The sequence below is a fragment of the Onychostruthus taczanowskii genome, unplaced genomic scaffold (genome assembly GCF_017590055.1).
Source record: "Onychostruthus taczanowskii isolate IOZ18803 unplaced genomic scaffold, ASM1759005v1 scaffold12, whole genome shotgun sequence".
Classification (NCBI taxonomy): Eukaryota; Metazoa; Chordata; class Aves; order Passeriformes; family Passeridae; genus Onychostruthus; species Onychostruthus taczanowskii.
Window position 1 is genome coordinate 6,416,842 of NW_024498351.1, and position 21,943 is coordinate 6,438,784.

Below are 21,943 nucleotides of genomic sequence, written 5' to 3' on the forward strand. Positions count from 1 at the left end.
GGCAGGGCCGGGCCGGGCGGCGGGAGCGCAGCGGGCACCGCCGGCACCTCCATCCCGCTCAGCGCCGGAGCCGCCAGCAGCGCCGGAGCGGCGGCGGCAGCGGCAGCTCCTCGGACAGCGGCTTCTCCCGCGCCCGCCGCGGGGCTCTTCTCGTTCCTTCCCTCCCGTGGCTCGCTTGCTCCCGCCGGCCGCTCGCCCGGAGCGCACGGGATCTAATTTGCTGACGAGCGCGCTCCGCGGAGGAGAAGGAGGAGGAGGAGAAGGAGGAGGAAGAAGAAGAAAAGGCTGTTTCCGTGGCTTTGTGGATGCTCTACTTTTCCTGGAAATGCAAAAGATTATGCATATTTCTGTCTTCCTGGCTCCTGTGTTGTGGGGACTGCTCTGGGGGGTCAATTCTAACAGCATACAGATCGGTAGGTGCCCGCATTTGGGGGGACCCCGCTCTCCGCCCGGCGGATCTTCCGATCCCTCATCCCCGCCGCTGTCACTCGGGCATTCCTGTCATGTCGCCGCGCTCCCAGTCCCACCGCGGTGCCCGCCGGGCGCCGGCGAGGTCCCCTCGCCTTTTCCCCGACCACAGCGCCCGGCCCCCGCGCCCCCCGACACGGGACGGAGCCGCGGCCGGCAGCGCTCCGGCACCCGCGCCCAGCCCAGCCCCGCGGCGGGCAGAGACCTGGCCCCGGCGCCGCTCCGCCGGTGCCCCCGCCCGCCTGACGCGTGTGTGTTTCCCTGCAGGGGGGCTGTTCCCGAGGGGCGCCGATCAGGAGTACAGCGCGTTTCGGGTAGGGATGGTTCAGTATTCCACCTCGGAGTTCAGGCTGACTCCCCACATCGACAACCTGGAGGTGGCCAACAGCTTCGCCGTCACCAACGCCTGTGAGTAGCGGGCGCTGCCAGCCTGCCGTGGCGGCGGGGGCGGGGCGGCTGCGAGCGGTGCGGCGGGGGTGTGTGCGGAGGTGTGCGGGGTGCGTGTGTGTGTGTGTGTGCGTGTGCGCGGGGTGCGGGGCTGTGTGCGGGGCGCGGTACCGGGGGGAGCCGCCCCGCCGCCGAGCAGGTGCGGGAGCGCCCGGCCCCGTGCGGAGGGGGCGCGGGGGTCTCCGTGCGCCCCCGCAGCCCTCCGGGAGGTGTAAGATGGTTCCCGGCGGCTCCCCCCGCGCGTTATGTAAGGCTGCGCGGCCCCGGGGCTGCCCGCAGCGCTCCCCCGCCGCCCCAGGGCTGCCCGCGGGCTGAGGAGCACCTCGCTACTGGCGCGGGCAGAGCCGGGGCCCCCTCAGGCCAGCAGCCGAGCGGGGCGGCGGGGTCGATCAGCCATTTTACGCCGCGCGGGGCTGCGGGCTCCATCTCTCCATCTCGCCGCCCGCTCGCCCCCCGCACGCAGCGCTCGTGGGCGGCCGCGCTCGCCGCCCGCTCTGCCTCGCCGGGAGCCCGCCGCCCCCGCGGTTCTCCTGGCGGGGCCATGCCCGGCTCCGCCCTCGGCTCGGCGGGGCCCGGCCGCACGCGTGCCGCGGGGCGCGGAGCACATGCGTTGCGCGGCAGGCGACGGGGAAGGCGGGGCGGGGCAGCGCGGTGGCGGTAGCGCGAAGACGGGAGCCCCGGGCGGGCGGCGAGTCCCGCAGCGGTGCGCGCTTCTGCCTCCCGTGGCTCGGGCCGGCGGGCGCCCTGTGACCCCGCGGGGCGGCGGGCCCGGCCGGGCGGAGCGCGCCCAGGCTCGGCTGGCACTGCCCGTGCCGGGGTGAGAGCGGGGTGCCGCGGCCGGCGTTCCCAGGTCGCTGAGGCGTGCCCGCCTCTGCCCCGCTGCCCTCCCCGCCGCCCGTGCCCGGTCCAGGCGAACCGGAGGTCCCGCAGCGGCGCGGGCTGCAGCGAGCGGGGAGCGCGCTCGGTGCCGTGCCGGCCGCTCCCGCCCATCGCCCGCTCCCCCAGGCGTTCTCCCGTCCCTCCTGGGAAAAAGACGTAAGGGACACTGCATCTGGAGATTAGCTGTCAGCGGGAGCAGTTTTCCTCCGTTGGCGACCTTGTTTTATTCCCCCATTCAGCTACCCCGTGCGGTGGTGCTGAAGAGGGGCGGCTTGGCACGGACGCTGGGATAGGTGGTGCAAGAGCTCAACGCAAGGAGCTTTCACTGGCATGTGGGAGGGTAGGAGGATATAGCGTCCATAGCTGAAGGCAAAAAATGTCAGAGAATGTAATCAGCCACAGTAATGCTAAATTGTTAATCTTTGCAAAGTGTTGGATAGTTCTTCCTTTCTTAAATTATGGGGGTTTGTATCAACCAGAACCGCACGTGGTCAGTACTTGCAGATGATGTTACTTGGACTGTTGGTGAAGTAAGTATAGCAGTTTCATGGCATTATGCAAAAATGTGACAATATGTTTCTCAAATCTGTAAAGTTAACAGAATGCTGAAAACACGTTTTGCAAAACACCAGTATTTTCCTACTAGCGGTAGAGACGAGCATAGTCACCTTGTCTTTGAGAAACTAAAGGTTACATATTTTTCTCCAAGACCATCAAATGCTTTTGGCCAGCATTTGTGTGCGTATACTAGCCTTGCTCTTGTCTCTCATGGAGAGCTTTTACAAAACTCAGATGCTACGTGTCAGCTGTAGACTGCAGTGGTGGACTTCGAGGCTTCCAGCAGAAGGGAGATGGATGCCGTCCATGTGTCGGATTTTCCTTTGTCTGAACATTGTCCCGTGCTTCGACATTCAAGTGGTTCGAAGAGCTCCAAATTAAGACATGAAAATGTACTTGTTTTATCATCACCTCAGTTACCACTGATGTAGTCAAGTTGTCTTGTGCATTGGATTTAATTGACTAATGAAGCATGTGCTAAAAATATGTACAGTATCCCCTCGATTACATTTCCAGAAGGGTTTGATTGGAGAACAAGGAGTTCCAGAGACAGATATTTGGCTTACAAGAAGTAGAATTTAGGAGCTGATTGCAGAGCACTGCATACAAAATGGTTAAGAAGAATCCATCTCTTTTTGTTCCCTCTATGCTTGTTCTCATCTGAAATAGTGAACATTCTGCAGGTTGGTTTTGTTAGGGGTTTTTTTTTGGGTGGGGAGGGGTGTTGGTTTTTTTTGGGTTTTTTTTGTTTTTTTTTTTTTATTTCTGGAATAGGGTTCAAAGAACTTGTGCCCCAAACCAGCACTATGAAACAATGCAGGTGTAAAAGAAGGTCACAAAAATATAGGATAATCTGTATCTGAAAATGCTTCAGTATTTACCTGGGTGTTTCACTCCAACAAGGCAGTTGTCCTGCACAGAAATGTACAGACTTATACCATAGTAGAAATTATTACCTTTTTCTGCACCAAACTGGCCACTGAAATATTTTGGCGCTTGATTTAAACCCCTGAGCCAGCCGTGGTTCAGGCTGCAGAAGCTCTGGCTGGTGTGGCAGAGGTGGGGTGCCCTGCCCGCTGGTCCCGACCTGGCACTACAGCTGGTGGCAGCTGGCAGGCCCTGGGGTCCATCCCACTGGGGCTCGGCCTGCCTCCCTCCCACCCCTGGTAGCTTTGGGGCAACAGCACACTACTCCATCTGCTTTAAAAACAAACAAGCAAACAAAAAGCCCGCTGCAAAAATATGTAAAAGTCTTCAAACTAATTTTCGGTGCTTGCTTGGAGTGTGTTGAAGGAGCAAATGGTTTTTAGATGAACCAGTGTTGCTGGTATTACTTTGAAATTAGTTTCCTAAACTTTAGAGAGGAGGAGGTGGTCACGTACCCCTGAGTGATGTTCCAAGCAGTGATGCTACTCAGTCATTTAAAGATGGGCAAAAAATGGGTGTAGAAGTGGAGCGGACACTCTGTGAGTAGGTAGCCTTAACTCATGTAATGACTTGCACTTCAGTGGGAATTTCACCTCAACACCAAGAGATCGTGTCATGATGTGTTGCCTGACAGCAAATTTGGCCCAATTCTACTGATTCTGACCAAGGTGGACAGGCCACTTTCATGTAACGTGGGAAAGGAACACAGTTATGTTCAAAAAGCAGCCATAAAAATAGTCACTTTAGTTTGTTGGACTGCTGTGTTGACAGGTCAGTGGGAGTAGCTGTTGGAATCTAATTGCAGTTTGACACTTAGTAAGTCAGCATCACTAGGAAGCCTGGTGGTTTAGGTTGAGAGGTGGTGCACGTTTTTTTCAGAGTAATGGCACAATTAAGAGCAGTGTTTTCTGCCATGACTGCAGTTGCAGCTTTCAAGAGAAATGGGCTGGGCATAGCAGTGTGTGAGAAGTCTTGGTTCATTCTAACAGAACCTCCTTGGTTCTGTTTGGCTTAACAACTGGAGCAAAGGTACAGCATTGGAGGCAGTTCACAGGGCAGAATGGAACATATCCAAACCACTGGAACACATCCAGAACACTGGACTTCATTGTCCTTCAGCACAGTGTAATTGAGTCTAGTCTAATTGAAGGAGCGTTGACCATTAGTGATACCAGATTTCTTAAAAGTTTTAATTCTGTCAAAATAAGTAAGAAGGAAAGTGATGAAGATGAAATCCTTTCCTCTTAAATCTGCCTACCGACAGCTTCTGGACTGGTTGTATTGTGTTCTCACATATTTTAGAATTGAGAGGATATTGGGGTCACTTAAAGAGAGGTTCCTATGGAGTACTATAAAACTGCCGTAACGATAACAAGTTTTTTGTATGGTAGTTTGAGCACAGAGTTATATATGTACAATCTTGGATGTTTAATCCTGCTGGCTCAAGAGTCAGTGTTGAGCTTTGCTGTTTTAAATCAAGTCTTACAGCTCTGCAGGGATCACTGCACCATGACATTGTGACAAGGGGATGCTGATTCATGCATAAACCTTAGATCCTTTCATTATATCTTCAACCAGCAGCTTTGAAAACGTATGAATATCTGGCATGTTGCAACTTGAGAGTCATGGCCAAGGTTTCCTCAACCATTTTGGAATATAATGCTATAGCTTTCATTCTTAAAGAAATAGCATGGAGCAGAATGCTGGCATAATGCTTAAAGAACAAGCAAAAATAAATATCCTTTAATGGGAAGGATGGAAAAAATTTAGACGTGTTTATTTGAATTAAAATTACTGTGGACCAAGCCTAAATGTATTTCACAATAAATTATTAGAACTGATTTTAAGGAAAGGAGGAATTTATTAGCTGCTTGTGTTTCAGTTCATTTGTATTCTTGGTCCTTCTCATTTCCTTTTCACTATAAAACATTTCTCAGGCTCAGTGAGCAGATGTGAAATAGGTTCTGTGCCTCCTTGTAATTAAAATGGTGAGGATCAGATGAGTTTCTGCAGTAAAATGATACAATAAAACTAGGATGTAGCCTCCTGTGATTTTTCTTCTTTCAAAACATTTCTTCTCTCGAAATTGATCTCTGTAGCAAACTTTAAACATTCTTCTACTGCCGAGAGTTCTTCATAAAGAAACCTGGGGTATTTATTGTGTGACAGAGCTGTCCCTGCTGTGCGTCTTTGTGCCTGGCTCACAGACCATTTTCACACAGCCGTGATCCAGAGTGTGGGCAGATACAAACCCAACCGTTTTCTCTTACTTGCTTGACTTTCCAAATTCTTATTATATGATTGTGGAAATAATTTTGTCCATAATTTCTGAAAAAATTTACCATGCAGTTTTGAATACAGTACAAATATATATTTTACTCCTACAAATCTGAAAGTGAGTTATGTTTAATAGTAGTTTGTGAGTAGTTTGGCAATCAAGCCTTAAATATGCCAGTCAAGCTTGGAAATAAACCAATATCATCAGTCAGTCTCTTCAATGCATGTGTTTATATGTAATTTTATTCGTATATAAAATATGAAAATGTGTTTTTTTCTGTTTATGCTAATGAAAGTTTTAATTTACACTGACTTTGATAGGTGTGATTGACTGCACGTAGTTGGGGATGTACTTAACTCCTTTTGTACATAATGCTTCCGTTACTATCCTGTATGTGTTATGTACCCAAACTAAGCACCACTGCACTGAGTGATGTTGTTACTGCTGGTTTCATTAGTTCTTTTCTTCAAGCTTCTCATGATTAAAATACTTTTGAGAATTAAGGCATATTTAAGATAAATAATTCCTTTTGAACACTCAGTAATTACTAGGAGAGTATATAATGCCTGGGAATGTATTAGTTTGAAAATGCATTAAACAGGTAAAGATTATTCTATTATCATTATTTTGAAAATTCAGATGACATAATTTATCAGGCATCTTCTGTGAAAACAGTATTAAATTATTAAAAAATGTCTTCTTAAGGAAAATATAATTTTAAATTATTAATTGAAATTAAATGCTGATAGGACTAATTTTCAGGAAACTAAAAAGAGGACTGAACCCACAGTAAACAAAAATGTGTATATATACATATAAAGATAGATATGCATGTGTGTATACACAGATGTACGTGTAAGGGTACACAAATAAGTATTTAAAAGAGTGAAGAGCGGTTTGTTTTGGATGTCAGATAAATCAAAAACAGGACATTAGGTAAACTCTACAATCCATTTTCTGAAGAGGATTATCTGAGAGCACTTACTAGTAAGCTAATTTATCTCTTTAAGTCATGTGTGGCCTGTGAGCCAGATGCTTGAATTAAAAATTTTGTATATTGAAGGCTCATGCCCATATTCTGGAAACAATGTTACAACAGCTCAAGCCAAGGAATGTCAGGTCAGACTGAAAGTAACACTGAAAACATACCCAGATAGGTAAAAAATGCTGTTGCATAGGTCAAGCTCTCTCTGTATGTATATGTGAATGGGTTTTTTGTCTGACATGGTTTTTTTATCTGAACTGAAACTTCTATTTCTGAAATGGACAAGAGATATGTCCCATTATTTTTTAACTGATCATTACATTTATCAGAACGTGAATACAGTGGCATCTGCTTTTAGAAGACTGTGGACAAGGACTTAATTCCTTTTGCCAAGTAGGTTTCTGAAAAGGTTTAGGGCAGAAGTCTGTATGTTTCTATATATAGGTTTGTGGAGCATCATTGTTATTTTTTCTTGAAACCTTAATGTTATTCTTTGGTAAATTCATAAAAAGAATTTACATTGGCTACAAATGCATGTAAAGTGTAACCTTGTTAAAACTGAAAATAGAGCTTTTATTTAAATTAGCAAATAATTTCAATAATGAATTTTGTATGGTTAAACAATAAAGAGTGAATAAAATAATCAGATAAACATAGTGAAGGCATACTGTGAACCAGCTCAACAGTAAGGATTGCAAGCAGGTTTTAAATAACCACATGTTGAACAAATTTGTACTGAACCTTCTAAAATCAATAACTGTGCTTAAAATACAGCTGTTGTCTTTAATTTGCATGCACTTACAGAGTGGTATAGATGTCTTTTGAAATACTGTTTTTTTTTCTAATCTATCTGGATATAGGACCATCACAGAACAATTTTCACTTTCTAATGCAGCACTGCTGTGCCTCCTTGCTTAACAATTATTCCACCATAGATTTTTGATTTTTTTTTTGTCTTTTTAAAAATTGTTTTAAAAAAAGGTCTCAAGTCAGTCAGTTTATGGGGAGTTTACCTTTTCCCCCCGCCAAAGTCCCCATTTGGGCAATGAATATACAGAGTTAACATTCCTGTCCTGAACCTGATTTAATGTACAGATACCTAATGCATTTTCCAATGGCTAGTCACATTATCAAACTGTGAAAAAAAATTTAAAAGGCAGAGATATTCACAGTGATTCTACAGCAAGATGTGGTTCAGCTCCAGCTATTACTATCTCCCACCACCTGCTCCCAAACCTGAGAAATTAATGGGATTTTTTTGAGGGTTGAAATGTTATCTACAGTTCAACTAAAGGTGACAGACTCATATTAAAGAAATGTATTATTTCAACTCTGATCTACTGTTTTATTTTATATCCAAGGAAAAATATTCAGATCTGTATTAATTCTTGAATCAGTGTGGTTGATTTTTATATTTGGGAGGCTGGCTCTGTAACTGAATTGACAGTCACTTCAGTTAGTCCATGAACAACTTTCTGGGCTTTATTGCACATGGAAATTGCAATTTCTTAACTTTATTGCAAGTTAAGAAATTGCATTAAGATGCAATTACTTAACTACAGAAGATAAGTGTGTTTGCATTTCACTGTTAACAACAACAACAAAAAAAAAGAGTATTTTGCCATTTGTGTTTTAAAATGGCATATTTTCCCCCAAAGATTCTTCCAGTGAACAAGAGTAGGGCAAAATTCTGTAAAATGTTCAAATGCCCTGACTCATAAATGCATAGTCATACAACTGTTAGAAGAGTTCCTCAATAAGGAACAGAGGCTGATTTTATAAAATGTTCAAAATAGGTATATGAACATGAGTTTACTATGCTATATTAACTATTCAGTTTAATTTCAAGTTCAGGTAATATTGGAAAAATATTGGAAAAAACCATAATTTATGTCATTATGCAGTTTTTCAGGCTGCTGTGGTTAAGGCTGTCATGCCACTGTAATTTCTCCTCAGTATAAAAGAGTTTAGAAGTTTGCAAACATGGCTTGGGCTGGAAAAAATGCCTCTTTATTACAAAAGGTGTGAATTCTCTTTCACACACTGATTCTCTTTCACACACTTTGAGGATGACAAACAACAGATTGTTTCTAAGCACATGGTATAATAGAAAATTTAAATAGCAATAGCAGGTAATGCAGAGATTTTTCTCATGATTTTTATGGAGAAGACTGTTTTTGGGGCTCATGTCAGCAACAGGGCAAGAGAGCTCAGCAGAGCAGCTTTGCACCTGCTTTGCAGCATGGGGAAGGGATTTGTTTTCTTTGGTTTTCTGCCTTTTATTAATGTATTTGGAAGTTGTAGGACTCTGTTTAGATCCATAAAATTAAAATGGTAATATGCTTTACCGTTGCATGTAATGTGGATCTAAATTATTTGAATGTGTTGTATTTCCTTGTATATGTGTGAACTGTCTCAGAATCTCTGCAAATGTATGCTGATGAAATAGACAGTACAGTTCTGAATAAGTCAGATTAATTTGTTCAATAATCTCATAAATCTTTGAAATTGAGGTGGTTGAGGGATAGTTTGCTCAGAATATTTCTTCCTGATACTAGTTATGAGGGGTTTTTTGACAAAATGTCTTCCAAGCCAAAATGCTGATTTATATATTTTTTTTATTTTCCCCTCTATGAAAGTCGCAAATTCCATTACACTGTGCTATTACATTCTCAGAGGGGGTTCTTTGTACAAATGTGAGTTCTGGCAAGCAGCAAAATGTTCCTGCGTGACTGTACCTTGGGCAGAGACCTACTGATATTTGAGAGTTTATTCCAGGTGTCATATTTGTAAAGCAGGGTGAATAATTTGCATGGTTAGTGCACACCAGGCACGTGCTTGAACGAGCTACACCAGTGCTACTTAAAGCAAGAGCAGAATTGATCCACAGTGGAATTACAGGGAATGGTTAGCAGAATCATACAGGATGTATCTTATTTATTTTATTTCTCTTGTTCATGTGAGGCAGAAGACCTGAATTTTAGACCTTTGTCTTTAATTTTCAAGTTGAATGCCCTTAGCACTTGTTTTGATGTCAGAATCCCTCAGTGTCTCTTACTCTTCATTTTTCATGCCTCAATTAATTTTTGCTAAAAAAAACCTTATTAATCCTAAATTTTGCCTGATGCAGGAAGGAAAAAGTGAATTGGAGCTTTTGGAAGCAGGAAGACAATTTCTTGCCCTTTGTTGTCATGATAAAGCATAGGGGAAAAGACCCTGTTAGGAAAATTCAGTTATAATAATTTAAACAATTGCTCAACCAACAAATATTAATGGGCCAGACTTACACACAGCTTTAAACTTTTGAAGCCATTTTAACTGAATAGTTGGAAATTTAATCATATAATTTTATTATATTGAAGGACTAGATGGATTTGAGGGATCAAGAAGATGAGAATATGAGTCACTATATATTATATATTGCAGTATAAGTGGGGTTTTAATTTCACTCACAGCTTTACATCTGCTCCATCTGAAGGTGCTTTCATTTGGTGAGAGTGGAACATGCTGAGATTCTGCAGAGTCGTGACTGAAAAGTCATTCTGTGCTTTTACCCGCTAATAGGATTTGTTGATGTATTCAGCAACCTGATCCAGCGATCTGGAGTCCAGACCAATAAGAACAGGCTATTTTCACCCAAACAAACAAATGCTCAAGCTTGTGGTAATGCTAGTAGAAACACAACCAAATCCAAAAAATTAAATTACTTACTTTTTCTGTATAAATGTGGGAAATGGATTTGGTTTTTTGTATATGGAAAGAGAGATTAAACAATTCCTAAAAAGGGCAATAATTTTTAAGCACCTATCTGACCTACACAATGTTTTTTACAAACTTTCTGGCATGTGTTCTTGTACGACCCTTTGTTTGGTTGGTTGTTTGATGGGGGTTTCTTACCTATTTTGTGCTTTCCTTAAGTTCTTTGTCAGGTTTCAGTATGGAAATCTAATTTAGAAAAATTTTTAGACCGCTTCAACTCAGTTTAAGTATGTAAATAAAACTGCTAAGAATGGAAGAGTTTGGCCTATACTTCTGTAGGTGATGGGAAAAAACATAATGCTTACTCCTCTCCTTTTTTTTTTTTTTTTTGCATTTGATCTTGGATATTATTATTTAATTAAATCTGTGCATAAACTTGAAATTTTAATTTTCTCTTAACTCCTTTTTTACTTGTAGTGAAATGTGTTTTACCTTGACTGTGTAAAACCAAGTAGCATACTTCTACTGTTGAAATAAGCAAGCATCTGTGGGCCGCAAATACTGATTTTGTTAGCAAGTGGAGCACATAATGTTTCTTGGAGCTTATCTCCTTTCTTCTATTTCAATATGATCAAACCAGAATATATTCTTCAAGGTGTCCATTTTTGGAGGACACTTCTAATTCACCTGCAGTTAAAATTTCTCAAGACCCTGTTTGTGATATTCATGCTGTCTTGTGTAACCTCAAGGGGCAGCTCCAGAAAATGGGAGTGTCAAAAGTTCTGTGGCACATCTGGCAGCCTATGAAGGTCCTTCAGGTACTCCAGTGCTTGAAATGGTGCTTGGAACATGTGCTTTGTCACATCAGTAATTTCTTCAGTTTCATAAGAAAAGAGCAAGTCTGTAAGCACCCAAATAGCTTTTAGGAACTCTGACATTTTTGTAAGTATTGTTGCAATTAGTTGGTTTTTGTAGAGGAAAATGCAGATCATATTAAGTCATGGCTTTGACATTCCAAATAAACACAGATTCAAGGATTGTATGTGCCTGTTGCAAAACACTGAAGGACCTCTAGCATTATTACATCTAGTTTTGTTCTTCTGGATATGCAAAAAAGATTACTTCAAGATTTTTGTTTGCCTTTCTGTATGGAAGTGTTTCCAGCTTCCTGCTGAGCCCGAGTACAGTGGTTCTGTCATTGTTGTAACTCCTAGCCTTACTTTTGATTTTCTTTTTATTTACTTTTTATTTTACACAGAATCCTGATTTCCTGTGCCAGTGTTTCTGGCTTTATCTTGTATTCCAGGAACTTGCAGTGTTCGACTTTTGCAGTATTTCATTGTTACATGACATCTTGAGATGTGCGTGTTGCGATACATAGGAGCCATTTTAAAAACTAAGTATCAACTGCCTTAAAAAAACAAACATGTTAGGAAAACTGTTCACTTGGCCTGTTCCTCTCATAATTTCAACAATTCATTCTGAAAGGTTTTTTATTTCTTCTTTTGTTTGTTCGGTAGGTTTTTTCCTTCTTCTGTCCTCATAGTGCTTAAAACAATTGTCCAAAGCTAGTGTTGCTACTACTGGATTATTAAAAAGACTGGAGATAATTGTGCTAATTATTTAACTGTGACACATTGGTGGTTTCAAAGAAAGATATTTGTGCTTTTAAATTTGCCTTATTTGGTAAATGTCCTTTGAAGGAAGCTAGCAATGGTTAACTTAGTCATATCACTACAGATTGCTTGGCAACTTCTGTTTTGTGCACTGCAATTGAATTGTATTTGCTTTTGATCTAACTTTTTTCCCCTTCAAGAAAAATTCTGCCTTGTAATTCTATAGAGTTCTTTTTTCCTTCTTTCATTTTTTCCCACTAGCTAAATGTACCAAAAGTAGCTTTTTCAGGAACCCTAGTTCATCTCATTAGGGTTGTCTTCTGATTTTAAGGTTTGATTTTAAGAGCTCCTTACTCAGTGACTTAGGATACAGATCCACTGGGTGAGAGATGTAAAGTGGGTTTCTTTATTTGTTTTTCTGAATGCTTGAAGTTGTAGAACTCAAGACATCTCATCTTGTTACTAAGCAGTTTTTTAACTGTGTATGACAGACCAAAGGAGAAACTGTAATTTGACAGGCCAGGAAGAGATGTGCCTCACTAGTTGATATGCTGGAGGAGAGTTTTGACCAAAAAAATCTCATACTGTTCATATTTGTCCTATACGTCCTCCCAAACTTTTAAGATGGTGCAGATGTGCACATTTCAATTTTTGTTGCTTCTGGGGTTTCTGTTAATTTCTTGTTCTGTAGTTCTTTGAGGTTTTACATAATTTAAGCTAGTTCTCGGAGGTTTTACATAATTTAAGCTAGTCCTTACTAGGTGTGGTGAATCTCTAGTTCTCTTCCATACTTTCTCCAGGACTGACCAGTTTTCCAAGTGGTTTGGAAACGGTGGTGTGTAACACTGTCGTGTTACACGTGTCGAAGTGGGAACATTCAAGAGTCCAGGTATGAAGATCTGTGTCACCCTGTCTCAGGGGTGTGAGTCAGTTGCCTCTCAGTGGCATTGGCAATAGCACCTAATGGAACAGACATCAAGTCTGCCGAAGTGACAGAAAGCTCCTGCTTAGAAGCTTCCAATTGAAAGGGTCAAAGTTGAATCTTCTCCTCTCTCCTCTGGGATGACTCACTGCAGCTCTGGGGCAAAGGAAGTGGGATTACTGAGCAGAAGCTGCTTTCTCATGGGTTGAAGCACTCTGGTTGTAATGGTGCTTTGCGTGCTGTGCTGACCTTCCACCTTTAAGTTGGAGCAGTCCAAGGGTGGAAAAACAAGTGAGAGAGACTGGAAGTTCAAAGGGTGGTAGATAAGAGGAGCCAACTTTTTGTCATACCTTTGGAACAAGTTTGGACTAGGGTTAGGAGGGTATTTTTAAACACATGAAAAGACAAGCAGTTATACAGTCAGGTCTCCTTTCCTCTGGGATGTACTAACCCTAGGGTTTCTCATTAGATTGAAGTGCTTCATCTTAATTTGCACTAGTAGACCTGTAGTTTTGAACCTGATATTATAGCAAAAATATGGGTTGTTGCCTCCCTTAGAAGGAATTGCAATGTAGTTTTTTGGTTGGTTTTTTTTTTTTTTTTTTTTGTTTTTTTAATTAGTTCCGTATTATGCTGGAGGTACAGTTAGTAAGATATGCTGGATGTTTTAGGTGGCTGTTAAGGCTGTTTGTTTTTTAAGTTTCACTGGCTATGTTCAACGTGGTACTTGCTATTCCCATGGATCTAGTCACTTGTTTCTAGATTACCTTTAAGGTAGGGAGTTAAATCTCTAGAGGTCTGCATACGTTTAGTTCTGGCTACATGGGTAAAGATTTCTTCTTGTTTAGCTGTCAGGACAGCTACATTTATGGACACTTAACATAACAGGCACTAGATCTAAAGATTAGAAACCTGTTGACAGGATGTTTTCTATGATGGATGCTGAACTTTCAATATGCTTTTCTTGATGTGTCAGACAGTCTGTTTTATCCAAAGTATTTGCTGAAGGAGCTTGTCAGAAAATGAGAAAATGAATTAGTTTTTTGAATTTTATTTTCCTTTTGGAAATCAGGTAAAATAAGATTACCTTGCTTTTTCCTGTATAATCTTCATGCAGGGAATCATTAATTCATATCATGGCTCATTTCTCTGAAAGAGGAAGTAGGAGATAGCAGTAAAGTACCTGAATTTTTTTGCCCTCCCCTTTTCTGGATCACTGAGCACAAAGAATGGAAGTTCAATTTAGGGTTAAATTTATAGGAAAAATACTTTCCTATTGCCCTTTGGAGGCACATATATTGGCATAGTATATATATTAAATATATATGAAATATATATGAATTATATATGAAATATATATATATTATATACATTTCTATATGCTATATATGTATATATTATATTTCAGTATAATATATACTATGCCTATTTTTCATTTCCTGTAAACACAGGAAGGAACATTTCAAGGAAAAATGTGCTTACAAACAAAACAGTCTTGTCAATGTCTGAATTATTAATACATAGGCTGAAAAGTGAGTGATTTAAAACTGTAAGTCTGAATAAGAGCATGAATAACTGTAGTGCTATGCTGTTAAATAGCAAACGAGGGTGTCAAAAGATGAATGAACAGAACAGCCTTGTTCTGGTGTGCCCATACCTTTTTACAGGCAATGAAATAACAAGGATCACAAAATATTATGCAGCCCTCAGGAACAGGTTTACTACATTTTTCTTCAAAATCTCTCCTCAACTGATGTAACTTGCTCTGCCAGCTACTCTAGGGCTGAGTCCTGAAAGGTTCAGTGTACCTGAGCATGCCAGCAGTAGTTACCCGTGATGATTCACAGGACTTGTGCTAGCCTTCCCCTGCATCTGACTGTGGTTCAGCCCATGTGTTGCTCACCCAGATAAGTATAAAAAACAAAATACCTGGAAAATATTTGGCATTTTAAATTAAGAGTAAACATTATGCAGAGTTCACACAGGGCTGAATTAAACAGTGAGTTTTCTATGACTAAATTACTACAGCTGATGTCAGGTAGAGGCTGTAGTTCTAAATCTGTGGCGATCTCACACAACCATTTTGCCTTCTGTGTGTCTGGATTTCCTTCCCACACAGAATGGTGTTTCTGAAGGGACAGTTGGTCCTCTGTCACCCTCCCAAATGTCAACAAGATCTCTTGTCTAGACCAGAGGTGCTCTCCAGGGTTCCTAGGTCTGTTGGTACTCAAAATTGAATAGAACGCCCAGTCCTTATTGAAAGCATTTGCTTAGGTAGCAGTGCTAGCAGCTCTGAATGATTAATTGGAATACATCAACTGCTTGGCCTTAGGAAACTATGAATAGTAAAAAAATAGGGATTCTGACCATTTTCCAGGTGGAAATACTGTTGAACCATTGCTTGTTCTTCAAGGCAAGTATTCTTCTGCAGATTATTTGAAAACATGATGTAAGAGAAATGTTGTTGAACACAACAGTCTAGAGTAAAGGTCTGCATATGCACCCCTCCCTGTCCCTAAAATTATTCTTCCCGAGGTTCATTATCTTTGAATCTTTAGCCATATATCTTCCCCTCATAGTGAATGTCATGGAGATTTTTTTTTTTTTGAGAAATGGTTAATTTAAATTGCATCTAGTTCTAATTCATGGTAAGCTGTAATTACATTTTTAAAAAGGAATAATTTCAATTAAATCATCAGCATTATGGTTGAGTTTTCTGATAAAATGGCAGGTAGTGATTCCTCTAAAATATCACCTTCATGCCATTTCTTTCAAGCTTTTAAATTATTTTCACCAACTTTTTAACACCAAGTGAAACAAACCAAACAAAATGTCTCTCTCCAGGAAATATGTAGCTGTATACCATCCTGGAATGATGATAATGTACCACATTTTAAGATTCAATCAACACAAAGAGCACAGAGTGGCTTTTTTGTTCACCTTTTTTGCATGGTCGAAAAAATGTGCACAAGAAGGATTTTTTTTCAGTGACAATTGAAGCTCATAATGTAGTGGTTTGTTTTTTCTTTAATTTCTAATTTCCCCTTTTGAAACTTGAGAAGGTAGTAATTTAGCAGAAGTTTAACCTATAGTCATTTTGTGACTGAAAACTAGATTGTAACAGAGAAGAGAGAGAAGAGGGTTCTTTTTCTTGCTACCATGACCTTGGACTTCCTTCTTGTAGGCAGAAGTTGCAAGTGGTTGAGTTAAAAGTAGGGAGATGTGTCCATTTAAAAAAATTAATGTGATGTATATTGTGAAGGGGTTGAGGACATTTATTGTAACTCTTGATGTTGTGGTTTTGGAGTCCTTCAAAACAGAAGTTATTTTTAAAAGTGTAAGCAGAAACAAACAATTCAGCCTGAAAATTTGTGAAGCCATTTTTCAATGGCATATAAAAATATTTGTTATAAAGGGATATGTCATGGTGATTATCTGCTTAGCACGAGTTATTTCAGCTTTAAATAAACTTGGAGTATTTATTTTGCAACTTGTAAGTAGTCTTCTCTGACTTCTGCTCATGCTCTATAACTTGCTGTCATCTGGTGGGCTTTTATCCTTAGTTACCAGCTGTACCAGCACTCCAGGTTTGGATCTATGCCAGTTGGCCACAGATAATACCCAGGTGTGGTTTAGGAAAAATGGAGTCCAAGGCCTGTGTGCAGTAGGCAATTGGATTTGGCCCCCATGTTTCTAAGGGAAGGATGAATGGCTGTTTGAATTGGAGTCTCCCAGCACGTGGGGAATGCATAGGGGCTCATCTTGTTTGCTGTATCACTCTTGTATTCACTATTTTGGGACATCAGGGACTTGCCTGGCATATTGTAGGTGACTTTCAATCTGCCTTTCTGCTTTATGTCCTGCTCCTGTGATTTTGCAGATCCCCCCAGAAAAACAGATGATCTGTCAGAAGTCCATCACAGGCTGGAATAAATGGGGCATGTGTTAGGAATCTATCAGCTTGAAATTCTTCTTTGCATAGGAGAGCCATACGGGAAAACCTTGTTAGCGTGACAGAATTCAGGACAGGCTTGAGTTCACACCAGTGTTCCAGATTTCCTGCCTTCCACTCCAGGAATTATGACTACAGAGAGCTGTCAGAAGTGTCTTTTTTACCATCCTCCTTGTATGATTTAGCCTTTGCTCTGGAATATTTGATAATATGAACCAATATGCTTCTACATGCATGCTTTTGGTAGTGCAAAAGATGACAACTTTTGTGCAAAAGAATATGCAAAACACAAAGCAAATGTTACTGACTTTCTTTACATTTAGCTTAATAGAAGGATATCTCCAGAGGAAGGTGTAACATTGCTTTCCAGTAATATACAAAAATCTTTTACGCTGGTTGCAATGGTCTGTGGTTTCATGTTGCATTAATTCTCAGGTTTTCTAGTTTGTAAAAAAATTGAATAAAATTAAGAAGAAAAAAATGTAGTTGCTGGGCTATCAAGAAAATTTAATGCACATTTCTGACAAAATATTCTGAATATACTGTGGTGTATCCTTCAGGGAAAGTGGGTGCAGTTTTTCCTATGCTTTTTTGGAATTCTTATTAATATTAACTTCTAGCAATGCATTAGAGTGGCATTACAAACCCCAGAGCCTGTTTCAGATGCTCATGCTGCCAAGTTCAATCCATGTGTAAGTTATAGACATGATAGTTTTTCTAGGAGAAAAATACATTGCTATTTTAGGAGCACTCTTGTGTTGTTTGCTTTGCTGTGTTTTTCACCTTATGAAGCATTAAAAGAATTGCAATGTTTTATATAAGAAATTGATTGTTTTACTGGGTCTAATTTAGCCCTGAATGTGAACAGCATTGTTTGCATTATTCTGGAGTTCTAACTGTCCCAGGGGTGTGTAATTCTAGTTGGGGATTTGGTATTTCCCCTCAAGAAGGAACATAAATGGGACTGAAGAGTGACTTTTTGCTACCAAGCTACAGTTTGAGGGCTTTCTGGTGTCAGTCCTTCATTTACAGTAGTGTTTGGTAATTTTCAAAAGGCCTTGCAATACTTAGAAGACTGACCCTTTTTTCAAGGGTTCCACTAGGTTTTAAAAATGAACTGATTTTTGAAATGGACTTGTTTTCAAGCCTCAGTGATTTTTGAGGGATTATTTTGTGGTCTTATTTTCTGTGTGCTTTTTTGGGGATTTTTTCCATTAAATTGTTCCTTTTAAATTATTATTTTCTGAAATATTTAGTTCCCATTATGCTCAAGTTGAACAGAATATTTATGCTCTGGAATAAATGGTTTAAATATTAATCCTTAGGGAAGACAATGGAAAGGGAAATGCCTCTGCCACACAATTTGCAGCATAGCATGAAGCAGTCAGTTGCAAAGGTGAAGATCCTGACTTCAAATGAAAGCTACTATCAGTCAGATGTAAGTTGTGTATGATCATCTCCTATAAATCCCACCATTGCAACACATGCCATTGTAAGTCAGTGTACAGAAGGCTTGCAATCTGATTGTGGATCAGTGCATTTTCTCAAGCCCTGCTTTCCATTTCAGATATCTTAATGTTCCTCAAGGGTATCATACTCTCATGCCAAAGGGAGTGTTGAAGATGGTGATAGAGAGTAACAATTCTTGTAATATTGCATTTAGCCTGATGTCTTATCTGTCAGTAGTTTTGGGGGATTTGAACTCCATAGCTTTTTTATTTTTTTTTTTTTTTGGCATCAAATGCTATAATATGAGATTGCTAATCTGAGGTGACTTTTTTTAGTGTTCCAAAAGCCTGTAAGCAGCAATTGAAAGTGATGGCTGTACATTTGGTGATAGAGCCCGTCAGCAGCTAACTAAAAACTACCCTGTACTGCAGAGCATCATCTGCATTTATTTGCATTGACTTTGTGTCTGGATGTCCCTGAATGAATTGCAAGGATATTATATTAGGCATTGCACAGCTTTGTAGTAAGTGCCAGTTCTTGGCCCAAAAAGCCCAGAATTGAAGTATATGAGGGAGACTGAAGAACTTTCTTGCTCTTTTCACATGCAGTGCGAAAGAGGGCTGGAGGGAGATTAAATTATTTACTCAAGGTCACAGTGTTGTCTACAGCAGAGTTGGAAATGAGTCTAGATTTCCTTAGGGCTGGTGAGAAAGTAAGAATGCTGTTTGACAGAAAAATTCATTGTTTTGACATTAGTTTCCTTTGTAATGAGTGAGGGAATACAATCGATCAGAAATTTCTAATGGGTAAGGAAAAAAGAAAGAGTTGGAGATTGGGAGAAACATAATAAGATAAAATAGGCAGGAAAAAGGGAGAGAAGCATGTTAGAGCATTTTTATGAAAGGGGGAAAATTCAGTTAATTTTCCTCTGCCTGATTTAGGTCCTTGAACAGATGTGTTGTTTTAAAAAAGTTCCAATTGTCTTTTCTTTATGCTTGTGATCCAGAACGCTGTTTTAGGACTTAGACCTTAGACATTCTGACTTCTTTTTTTTTTTTTTTTTTTTTTTTTTTTTTTTTTTTTTTTTTTTTTGGCATCAGAGGGAAAGGGAAATGAGGAAAAACATAGACTACCTTCATTCAAGAATCTTAGGTCATCTCAGTTATGTTTATTACTGCATTATACTGCTTTCAGACAAAAATCATTATATTCCACAACCTGCATGGGTGCAGCATGAAATTTTAACTCTTATGTGTCTTCTGTGTTGGAGAAGAGTCTCATTAAGGTGCACAAAAATTAGAAAAATCGAGTTTTTTTCAGGCATATATGCTTTATGAATATATGCAAATTCATATACATATTTTAAGTATATTTATTACTGCCATTTAATACTAAATTTCCAGGTGATGTTAGTAAAAAGGCTTACATTTTAATGATAAAGTTACTGTTTATTTTATGATTAATGGGAATAGTTCTTTATAATCCTTCCCTTGCTGACATCAGTAACTTTCATATTTTCCTGGTGGCTGGTATTGGTGGCTATATAGTAGTTAGGAACATAAGGGAATAATTTTAAGGGATATGTTACAATTAGCAAGATTCTGGTTCCATTTCTTATTATCTAAGAGGAACTCAGATTGTTTTTTGAATTTTCATAGTCTTCTTCCATAGACCTCTGACTAGGTAGCATTAGTCTTTGATTGACCCAGTAAATTTTATGCTACTAACCTTGACTAATGAGTGTAAAGGAGCAAGTCACAGATCTTAGCTGGTTCCTGTGTCAGCAACTTGTCAGTAGTAGGAGATTTATGTTCTCAAGTTTGTTACTTCAGCTACCAGATTATGCTCACCCCAAAAGAAGGGAGAAGGTTGGTTCCTTAAATGGTGAAATAATTCTTCCTGCTATTTGTTACTATTTTGTGTCATTGGTGTTTATTGCAGAAAGCTTGGTTAAATTATGTGCATCTGGTCTTGTGGGAAACAGAATATTCTTTAGACAATAGCAAATAGGCATTTATCAATGGGATGGTCTTAAAGGACCAGAAACTTAAAATACAGTAATTCCTGCTAGTTCAAGTTGCATTTTTGGACTCAACAAACCAAACGTTAAACTTCCACCAATAATAATTCTGTCTTAGGGAAATTTAATTTTGCTTCCTCCTTTTTAGAAAATGAAAAAGTTTCACAGGGATCAGAGCAGTCTGTAAAACAAGAAGAGTGACATGAAGAAGACCAGTCCTATCCTCTTAGTATTACTATTTGTGATTGAACTTGAATGAAGTGTGTCAAGTCTGTGTTCCTGGGTATCACGTGAGTAATAGGTACTTCAGCTGCTGCACTTCTCTCCTAAAGCTAAAAATATAACCCAAATAATTTTGACTCAGTGGTCACAATTCACCCTGTGATGTTGACATGTGAAAAAGGAGCAGAAGGTGCACCTGTAATCACTTTAATAATCTATCTAAATCAGCAGTCATTGATTTCCTCTAGGTCTAAACAGGCCAGTTGCCCATATCTTTCAGAATATTTGGTCATGTTTTTCTTGTGATTTGTTTAATCTTTCCCCATTAGTTCAGCCTCTGCTCTCAATCCTTTTCTTACATTTGAAGTACCTCAATAGCCTGGAAATGTGTTGTTTTTATTTATCTCATCATTATTCTCTTCAAAGGATTGTTTGCCTCAAGTCTTATTTATCCTGATTTTCTGCTAGTTTATTTTCAGATGCCAGCAGGTGTTTTGTAATAGCAAGTACACATCTCTATAGCTGGCTTTTCTTTTTATTTGGTCTGCCTGGAAAATGGAATGACTGAACATCTAAGACAGAAATGTCTCCCCAGAATATATTTCACTATAAGGGCATATATTTGTATCTCTAAAATCATCTACCTAAAATCTTGGCACTGAAGAAACTAGTGGTATGCCAAGAAGGTGATCAGTAGAAATGTTGCAGAGCTGCTGTGTGCATGTTAATGGAATGCCAGCCAGTGAAGCAGTGGATATTTCTGGGTTTTGGTATAATGTTGCTGCATTGGTGTCAGTTTTCTCAGTGAATCAGTGGCATTCCTATCTATAAATATGCTGCCCTAAGTCCTTCTAGCATTTGATGCTGTTTCCTTGCTGTCATTTTAATACTTTACTTTGATTTGAAGGATGATACAGTCTTTATATTTTGAAAATCCCTGTTAGAAAAACACTATTCCAGACTAGTCATCACTTCCCCTTTCCTTTTGCCTAGTTTGTAATTTTCATAGACTCATTGCAAATTTCTGCTAATATAATTAAGAACACTGACATATCTTATACCACTTAAGAGGGCTGATGCTCTCAGCTGCTCTCCTGTTTCATAGTGCTTGTATCTGACCTAATGGCCTCTTTTTTGTGATCTGCATTTTGCTGCAATTTGGGAAAAAAACTGGCATTCACTGCCAACTCACAACCTGTGTGCTGGGATTTAAAGGGCTTTGATGGGTTCCTTTCTGAGACTGTCATGCACTGGGCTATAATTCACGATGACTTCCTCTTCCTTAGGTCCTTCAGTATTTAATACTCTTTCTTGGAATGTAGACAATATACCAGAAAGTACCAAATTCACTGCAAGCTCTGCCTTCCCAAAGGACCATTAAAAAAGATTGCTTTTCTCCTCTGACTGATCTGCCAGTACTTGGATCGAGCATTGAGGTCCTCAAGTGAACCTGTTAGAAGGGATCTCATCATAGGCACTATGTCAGGCTTTCCTGAAAGCCTTTTACTCCTTTGGAGCCTC

General features: G+C 40.3%; 1 protein-coding gene across 5 annotated transcripts in view; it reads left to right on the plus strand.

The window, feature by feature from the left end:
• Positions 1-310: 310 nt before the first annotated feature.
• The window catches only part of GRIA2 (glutamate ionotropic receptor AMPA type subunit 2), an 86,898-nt gene continuing 65,265 nt past the window's right edge, over positions 311-21,943 (plus strand). For 2 of the 5 annotated variants that reach the window (XM_041428009.1, XM_041428010.1), the window contains exons 1-2: positions 326-413; positions 736-876. In XM_041428009.1, coding sequence (XP_041283943.1) covers positions 326-413; positions 736-876 — 229 coding nt within the window. Of the gene's footprint in view, positions 414-735; positions 877-21,943 lie in introns of all 5 variants that reach the window. The other 3 variants (XM_041428012.1, XM_041428013.1, XM_041428011.1) reach the window with 2 other exon arrangements.